Source organism: Squalius cephalus (genome assembly GCF_949319135.1).
Source record: "Squalius cephalus genome assembly, chromosome: 13".
Lineage (NCBI taxonomy): Eukaryota > Metazoa > Chordata > Actinopteri > Cypriniformes > Leuciscidae > Squalius > Squalius cephalus.
In genome coordinates, this window is record NC_137134.1 from 8,969,245 (window position 1) to 8,978,793 (window position 9,549).

The following is a 9,549-nucleotide window of genomic DNA, read 5'->3' on the forward strand; positions in this document are numbered from 1 at the left end:
TAACTTAAAGAAATAACGTCGGGGCAAAAACGCTAACTATTACACAGTGATATAAAAACAAATGTGCACTTGACACATTATTGCTCATATTACGGCCGCATAACTAAACTAATAACTGCGATTTTTTTTTTTTTTTGATAAGGTCCAAGCGGGTGGTGAGCGGCTATGAGAAAAAATCGTTGCGAGACAAAAAAAAGACGCTTCGCTCGCCGCTATAGGCAATAGATTTCCACTAGTCCCCTACACCAAATATACACATTCACGGAACGTGAAGCTGTTCTGGACAATTCTGCATGTTAGGTTAAACGAGCTTACCTACACAGTGAATGAGTTTATGCCGCCACGAATCAAGTTCCTGCCGAAAGCCGCGCCTCTCGATCGTGCATTGCTGCCTTCTGCACAGACTCGCCATTTTCTATCGGCCCCTCCCGCGGGCGCGCACCTTCTACTGGGAGCTTCCCAGAGTCGACGTCATCAGTCCCTCTCTCTCCCTCTCCCTCTCTCTCTCTCTCTCTCTCTCTGTGGGAAGGGCTGGAGGGGGGGTCTTCGCTGCTGCAGCACTCTTCTGTTCTGACATGTCCCTCCCACATCCAAATCTTATTCAGCCTATGCCGAAGCTTTACATTTTGCTATAGCGTGTTTCGCTGAAAAGAATTCAGATGACTTCATTTAAAAATTGTCTGAATCATATGTTAATACTTATATGATCCTTGTCATTTATATTGTGTATTTCATATGTTGATAAATAATATATAAAACAATAAAAATACATTGTAATTTTTTTAATAATAGCCTATACTTTAGATAAAATATAAAATAATTTACATTACTGAATGTTTACATTTGTACTTAGTCTCTATGAGGAATGTTTAATGCATTAAAGGGATAGTTCACCCAAAAAAGTGTTGTTGTCAGACTTTCGCTCATCTTCGGATCACACATTAAGATCTTTTTGATTAAATCTGAAAGATTTCTGCCCCTCCATTGACAGCTACGCAACCACCACTTTGATGCTTCAAAAAGTTCATAAAGAGATACGTAAAACGAATCCATATGAATCGAGCAGTGTAGTCCACATTTTCTGAAGAGACCCCAGATAGAAAGGTCACATTGATTCAATGTTGAAATTCCATCAGAATCATAATTTTGGTTGAGGTTGAAAATTCAGTGCTAAATAATATTGGATCAATGTTGACATTTCAATGCTTCAAATCAAGACTTAGACATAGGCTAGGACAATCCATCTGTTTCCTCATTCAACATGAGACTGAACCTCATTGGTTCTTGCAGAAGCTCAAACGTGCTGCATAACACGAGAATGAATCTCATTGGTTCTTGCAGAAGCTCAAACATGCTGCGTAACATGTGAATGAACCTCATTGGTTCTTGCAGAAGCTCAAATGTGCTGCGTAACATGTGAATGAACCTCATTGGTTCTTGCAGAAGCTCAAATGTGCTGCATAACACGAGAATGAATCTCATTGGTTCTTGCTGAAGCTCAAATCTGCTGCGTAACACGAGAATGAACCTCATTGGTTCTTGCTGAAGCTCAAACGTGCTGCGTAACACGAGAATGAATCTCATTGGTTCTTGCAGAAGCTCAAATGTGCTGCGTAACACGAGAATGGACCTCATTGGTTCTTGCAGAAGCTCAAACGTGCTGCGTAACACGAGAATAAACCTCATTGGTTCTTGCAGAAGCTCAAACATGCTGCATAACACGAGAAAGAACCTCAATGGTTCTCGCTGAAGCTCAAACGTGCTGCGTAACATGTGAATGAACCTCATTGGTTCTTGCAGAAGCTCAAATGTGCTGCGTAACATGTGAATGAACCTCATTGGTTCTTGCAGAAGCTCAAACATGCTGTGTAACACGAGAAAGAACCTCATTGGTTCTTGCAGAAGCTCAAATGTGCTGCGTAACACGAGAATGGACCTCATTGGTTCTTGCAGAAGCTCAAACGTGCTGCGTAACACGAGAATAAACCTCATTGGTTCTTGCAGAAGCTCAAACATGCTGCATAACACGAGAAAGAACCTCAATGGTTCTCGCAGAAGCTCAAATGTGCTGCGTAACATGTGAATGAACCTCATTGGTTCTTGCTGAAGCTCAAACATGCTGTGTAACACGAGAAAGAACCTCATTGGTTCTTGCAGAAGCTCAAATGTGCTGCGTAACACGAGAATGGACCTCATTGGTTCTTGCAGAAGCTCAAACGTGCTGCGTAACACGAGAATAAACCTCATTGGTTCTTGCAGAAGCTCAAACATGCTGCATAACACGAGAAAGAACCTCAATGGTTCTTGCAGAAGCTCAAACGTGCTGCGTAACATGTGAATGAACCTCATTGGTTCTTGCTGAAGCTCAAACATGCTGCGTAACACGAGAAAGAACCTCATTGGTTCTTGCAGAAGCTCAAACGTGCTGCGTAACACGAGAAAGAACCTCATTGGTTCTTGCTGAAGCTCAAACGTGCTGCGTAACACGAGAAAGAACCTCATTGGTTCTTGCAGAAGCTCAAACGTGCTGCGTAACACGAGAAAGAACCTAATTGGTTCTTGCTGAAGCTCAAACGTGCTGCGTAACACGAGAAAGAACCTCATTGGATCTTGCAGAAGCTCAAACGTGCTGCGTAACACGAGAAAGAATCTCATTGGTTCTTGCAGAAGTTCAAACATGCTGCGTAACACGAGAAAGAATCTCATTAGTTCTTGCAGAAGCTCAAACATGCTGCGTAACACGAGAAAGAATCTCATTGGTTCTTGCAGAAGCTCAAACGTGCTGCGTAACATGAGAATGAACCTCATTGGTTCTTGCTGAAGCTCAAACATGCTGCGTAACACGAGAAAGAATCTCATTGGTTCTTGCAGAAGCTCAAACGTGCTGCGTAACATGAGAATGAACCTCATTGGTTCTTGCTGAAGCTCAAACGTGCTGCGTAACACGAGAAAGAATCTCATTGGTTCTTGCAGAAGCTCAAACATGCTGCGTAACACGAGAAAGAATCTCATTGGTTCTTGCTGAAGCTCAAACATGCTGCGTAACACGAGAAAGAATCTCATTGGTTCTTGCAGAAGCTCAAACGTGCTGCATAACAAGAAAGAACCTCATTGGTTCTTGCTGAAGCTCAAACGTGCTGCGTAACACGAGAAGGAACCTCATTGGATCTTGCAGAAGCTCAAACGTGCTGCGTAACACGAGAAAGAACCTCATTGGTTCTTGCTGAAGCTCAAACATGCTGCGTAACACGAGAAAGAATCTCATTGGTTCTTGCAGAAGCTCAAACGTGCTGCATAGCAAGAAAGAACCTCATTGGTTCTTGCTGAAGCTCAAACGTGCTGCGTAACACGAGAAGGAACCTCATTGGATCTTGCAGAAGCTCAAACGTGCTGCGTAACACGAGAAAGAATCTCATTGGTTCTTGCAGAAGTTCAAACATGCTGCGTAACACGAGAAAGAATCTCATTGGTTCTTGCAGAAGTTCAAACATGCTGCGTAACACGAGAATGAACCTCATTGGTTCTTGCTGAAGCTCAAACGTGCTGCGTAACACGAGAAAGAATCTCATTGGTTCTTGCAGAAGCTCAAACGTGCTGCGTAACATGAGAATGAACCTCATTGGTTCTTGCTGAAGCTCAAACATGCTGCGTAACACGAGAAAGAATCTCATTGGTTCTTGCAGAAGCTCAAACGTGCTGCGTAACATGAGAATGAACCTCATTGGTTCTTGCTGAAGCTCAAACGTGCTGCGTAACATGAGAATGAACCTCATTGGTTCTTGCTGAAGCTCAAACATGCTGCGTAACATGAGAATGAACCTCATTGGTTCTTGCTGAAGCTCAAACATGCTGCGTAACACGAGAATGAACCTCATTGGTTCTTGCTGAAGCTCAAACATGCTGCGTAACACGAGAAAGAACCTCATTGGTTCTTGCAGAAGCTCAAACGTGCTGCATAACAAGAAAGAACCTCATTGGTTCTTGCAGAAGCTCAAACGTGCTGCATAACAAGAAAGAACCTCATTGGTTCTTGCTGAAGCTCAAACGTGCTGCGTAACACGAGAAAGAACCTCATTGGATCTTGCAGAAGCTCAAACGTGCTGCGTAACACGAGAAAGAATCTCATTGGTTCTTGCAGAAGTTCAAACATGCTGCGTAACACGAGAAAGAATCTCATTAGTTCTTGCAGAAGCTCAAACATGCTGCGTAACACGAGAAAGAATCTCATTGGTTCTTGCAGAAGCTCAAACGTGCTGCGTAACATGAGAATGAACCTCATTGGTTCTTGCTGAAGCTCAAACATGCTGCGTAACACGAGAAAGAATCTCATTGGTTCTTGCAGAAGCTCAAACGTGCTGCGTAACATGAGAATGAACCTCATTGGTTCTTGCTGAAGCTCAAACGTGCTGCGTAACATGAGAAAGAATCTCATTGGTTCTTGCAGAAGCTCAAACATGCTGCGTAACACGAGAAAGAATCTCATTGGTTCTTGCTGAAGCTCAAACATGCTGCGTAACACGAGAAAGAATCTCATTGGTTCTTGCAGAAGCTCAAACGTGCTGCATAACAAGAAAGAACCTCATTGGTTCTTGCTGAAGCTCAAACGTGCTGCGTAACACGAGAAGGAACCTCATTGGATCTTGCAGAAGCTCAAACGTGCTGCGTAACACGAGAAAGAACCTCATTGGTTCTTGCTGAAGCTCAAACATGCTGCGTAACACGAGAAAGAATCTCATTGGTTCTTGCAGAAGCTCAAACGTGCTGCATAGCAAGAAAGAATCTCATTGGTTCTTGCTGAAGCTCAAACGTGCTGCGTAACACGAGAAGGAACCTCATTGGATCTTGCAGAAGCTCAAACGTGCTGCATAACAAGAAAGAATCTCATTGGTTCTTGCTGAAGCTCAAACATGCTGCGTAACACGAGAAAGAATCTCATTGGTTCTTGCAGAAGCTCAAACGTGCTGCATAACAAGAAAGAACCTCATTGGTTCTTGCTGAAGCTCAAACGTGCTGCGTAACACGAGAAAGAATCTCATTGGTTCTTGCAGAAGTTCAAACATGCTGCGTAACACGAGAAAGAATCTCATTAGTTCTTGCAGAAGCTCAAACATGCTGCGTAACACGAGAAAGAATCTCATTGGTTCTTGCAGAAGCTCAAACGTGCTGCGTAACATGAGAATGAACCTCATTGGTTCTTGCTGAAGCTCAAACATGCTGCGTAACACGAGAAAGAATCTCATTGGTTCTTGCAGAAGCTCAAACGTGCTGCGTAACATGAGAATGAACCTCATTGGTTCTTGCTGAAGCTCAAACGTGCTGCGTAACATGAGAAAGAATCTCATTGGTTCTTGCAGAAGCTCAAACATGCTGCGTAACACGAGAAAGAATCTCATTGGTTCTTGCTGAAGCTCAAACATGCTGCGTAACACGAGAAAGAATCTCATTGGTTCTTGCAGAAGCTCAAACGTGCTGCATAACAAGAAAGAACCTCATTGGTTCTTGCTGAAGCTCAAACGTGCTGCGTAACACGAGAAGGAACCTCATTGGATCTTGCAGAAGCTCAAACGTGCTGCGTAACACGAGAAAGAACCTCATTGGTTCTTGCTGAAGCTCAAACATGCTGCGTAACACGAGAAAGAATCTCATTGGTTCTTGCAGAAGCTCAAACGTGCTGCATAACAAGAAAGAATCTCATTGGTTCTTGCTGAAGCTCAAACGTGCTGCGTAACACGAGAAGGAACCTCATTGGATCTTGCAGAAGCTCAAACGTGCTGCGTAACACGAGAAAGAATCTCATTGGTTCTTGCAGAAGTTCAAACATGCTGCGTAACACGAGAAAGAATCTCATTGGTTCTTGCAGAAGTTCAAACATGCTGCGTAACACGAGAATGAACCTCATTGGTTCTTGCTGAAGCTCAAACGTGCTGCGTAACACGAGAAAGAATCTCATTGGTTCTTGCAGAAGCTCAAACGTGCTGCGTAACATGAGAATGAACCTCATTGGTTCTTGCTGAAGCTCAAACATGCTGCGTAACACGAGAAAGAATCTCATTGGTTCTTGCAGAAGCTCAAACGTGCTGCGTAACATGAGAATGAACCTCATTGGTTCTTGCTGAAGCTCAAACGTGCTGCGTAACATGAGAATGAACCTCATTGGTTCTTGCTGAAGCTCAAACATGCTGCGTAACATGAGAATGAACCTCATTGGTTCTTGCTGAAGCTCAAACATGCTGCGTAACACGAGAATGAACCTCATTGGTTCTTGCTGAAGCTCAAACATGCTGCGTAACACGAGAAAGAACCTCATTGGTTCTTGCAGAAGCTCAAACGTGCTGCATAACAAGAAAGAACCTCATTGGTTCTTGCAGAAGCTCAAACGTGCTGCATAACAAGAAAGAACCTCATTGGTTCTTGCTGAAGCTCAAACGTGCTGCGTAACACGAGAAAGAACCTCATTGGTTCTTGCAGAAGCTCAAACGTGCTGCATAACAAGAAAGAACCTCATTGGTTCTTGCAGAAGCTCAAACGTGCTGCATAACAAGAAAGAACCTCATTGGTTCTTGCTGAAGCTCAAACGTGCTGCGTAACACGAGAATGAACCTCATTGGTTCTTGCTGAAGCTCAAACATGCTGCGTAACACGAGAAAGAATCTCATTGGTTCTTGCAGAAGCTCAAACGTGCTGCATAACAAGAAAGAACCTCATTGGATCTTGCAGAAGCTCAAACGTGCTGCGTAACACGAGAATGAACCTCATTGGTTCTTGCTGAAGCTCAAACGTGCTGCGTAACACGAGAATGAACCTCATTGGTTCTTGCTGAAGCTCAAACGTGCTGCGTAACACGAGAATGAACCTCATTGGTTCTTGCTGAAGCTCAAACGTGCTGCGTAACATGAGACTGAACCTCATTGGTTCTTGCAGAAGCTCAAACGTGCTGCGTAACACGAGAATGAACCTCATTGGTTCTTGCTGAAGCTCAAACGTGCTGCGTAACACGAGAATGAACCTCATTGGTTCTTGCTGAAGCTCAAACGTGCTGCGTAACATGAGACTGAACCTCATTGGTTCTTGCAGAAGCTCAAACGTGCTGCATAACAAGAAAGAACCTCATTGGTTCTTGCTGAAGCTCAAACGTGCTGCGTAACACGAGAATGAACCTCATTGGTTCTTGCTGAAGCTCAAACGTGCTGCGTAACATGAGACTGAACCTCATTGGTTCTTGCAGAAGCTCAAATGTGCTGCATATTGCAGTGATTCTCTGGTCATATAAATAAAGCAGGAATTTCTGTTCCCTTACAATTAATGCTGGCAGAATAGCAGGTACAGTGCAGTTAAAGGTAAGCTGTTTAGGAGTGACTGACAGCTTATATTGTACTAGCAGTAGCGCTGCAGATTTCCTAATGTGATTTCAATGGGTTACTGTGCACAGTAACAATTGAAGCAATTGTTATATGGGATGAAATGGTAAAAGAAAGGCAAATGAAATGAATAAAATATAAATGCATTATAAGTTATTTTCTACCTGAGAATAGTGTGCTTAATTTTCACTCCAAATGGTATGCCAGTACAGTATATAGGCTAGTTAATCATAATAATAATTTTTTTTTTTGTGGAGAATTTGATGATTAGCAAAGTTTTCCATCCAACAAAAGTAAATAGTAAGAACGGTTATCAAACATGAAAAATGCAACAAAAGGAAGGATGCGTAAAACGATACAATTTTAACAATCTAACTAAGAAGCTTTATACAGTATAGGCTCCCAGAGACCCTTATTCAGATACATGTCATGATGTTGCCATAGCTAATGAAGTGTATAAAATAATTACTCTACTATATGTGCTGTATGTGACGCAAGTAGCTGTAATATTTTAATCTCTTGTTCCAATCTACATTTCCCCTCCACCCTAAAATCAAAAAAATTAAACTCAAACCTTGAGTTTATTGAAGTCAAATAAGCAATAACACACCAGTACCTTACAGGTCAGGAAAGAAACTTGAGTTGCAAGCACATAGAAAACACATTGAAGCAAGGAGCTTTGTGCGAGGAACGCATTGAAATGTATTCACTGAAAATACTGATTTGGAAGAGCATTTATTTTACTCAGTTGATAGAAATAAGTCATGAGACCAAAAGAGATTGTATAACGCTACACGTGAATTCAGACTTTACAATTAACTGCGGATATGTGAAAAATGTGCATTCTCACAGTCAGGGTCAGAATAGTAATTGGAAAGAATATATATTTAATATAATCCATTTTCGGGGAAAACGAAAAATCTCAGTTGCGTTGTAAATCACAAAGTCTGCTGATATTAAATGATCAAATCACAAAGAGTCTTCTACAGGCGTCTTTAGAGACAGCTAAACACACAAACAGAGGCGCTATATGTACCAGGGCTCCACATACCCTCAAGGTCTTCTTTGCAGTATGGTATAAACAAAAGGCATCAGTCCCACAGCGAAAGACAAAGCAGTCACTCACAAGTGATCTGAATACGCTTTTGGGTAATGGTTTGGTTAAACTGTAACAGAAACAGTTTTGTTGCGTGTGCACATGTATGAAACAATGCAGTAAATTGATTTGCTGTGGCACGTTCTCATGCAGACCAAACTGACCTGTTGATTGGTTCAGTTTTTAATGAACATTGACTATGACTAAAAATTACTAAGTTGTAACCCCCCCACTCAATTCGCGCACAAGGCCCGCATTACTTAACTCTCTCATTGCCTAATTCGTTCCTTAGCTTTGTCTCAAGCACAGCGCTCAAAGCATTTAGGGATAATCTGATGTTCAAATACCAGTGTAGTGGGGGAGGGGCTTCACGGACAGTGTTTCTTTGGAGATTGGGAGCACAGTATGTGTGTTAAAGGGGCCAATACAAAAGATTACATATTTATGTCGTGTAAGCCTTCAACGTTCGTTTTAAGTAAACGTTGATAGCTTTGTTTAAGCTACTTAGCGTTTCCTGAGCTGCTGTTTAGTTGCTGAATCTTCAGCGCCGATGCCAAAACAAATGATATTTCACCTGATGTGAGCCTGCAGTTTGAATTCAATATGATGGCATAAAGAGACTGAGTGCTATAAAGACAATGGGCCTCATTCATGAAACAAGCAGAAGGATTTTTTGTGTGTAAATCGTTTATAAGGCCATTCAGCATTTTCAGATTCATGAAAATGTTCGTATTTTCAAAATGCAGGGCCCCATGAAATCCGGTTTACTTTTTCACAAATTACGTTTCTTTTCTTTTTTTCAAATTCTGGTTTTTCTGTTTTATTTTTTTTGACTCTAATGTCTAATTGATTTAAATCATGAAATTTATACAATTTAAAAATAATTTATTAAAAAAAAAAAAAAAATACATGTTTAGGGCCCTATGAGATAGTTTTTTTTTTTTTTTTTTCAAATTACGTTTTTTTTTTTTTTTTTTACCAAATTCTGTTTTCTGTATTAAGTTTTCTGGGTTCCATTTTAATGGTTTAATTAAATTTGAATAATCAAAAAGCATGTCTAATTAATTTAATTCAAAACAACACTTTTGTTTTAAA

The 9,549-nt window shown here is 41.4% G+C and overlaps 1 protein-coding gene across 2 annotated transcripts in view; it reads right to left on the minus strand.

Moving 5' to 3' along the window:
* The window catches only part of lcor (ligand dependent nuclear receptor corepressor), a 41,479-nt gene extending 41,008 nt beyond the window's left edge, over positions 1-471 (minus strand). For both annotated transcript variants that reach the window (XM_079889817.1, XM_079889816.1), the window contains exon 1: positions 316-471. In XM_079889817.1, the coding sequence (XP_079745943.1) occupies positions 316-412 (97 nt within the window). In that variant the 5' untranslated portion in view covers positions 413-471. The remainder of the gene's footprint in view (positions 1-315) is intronic.
* Between the last annotated feature and the right edge of the window lie 9,078 nt (positions 472-9,549).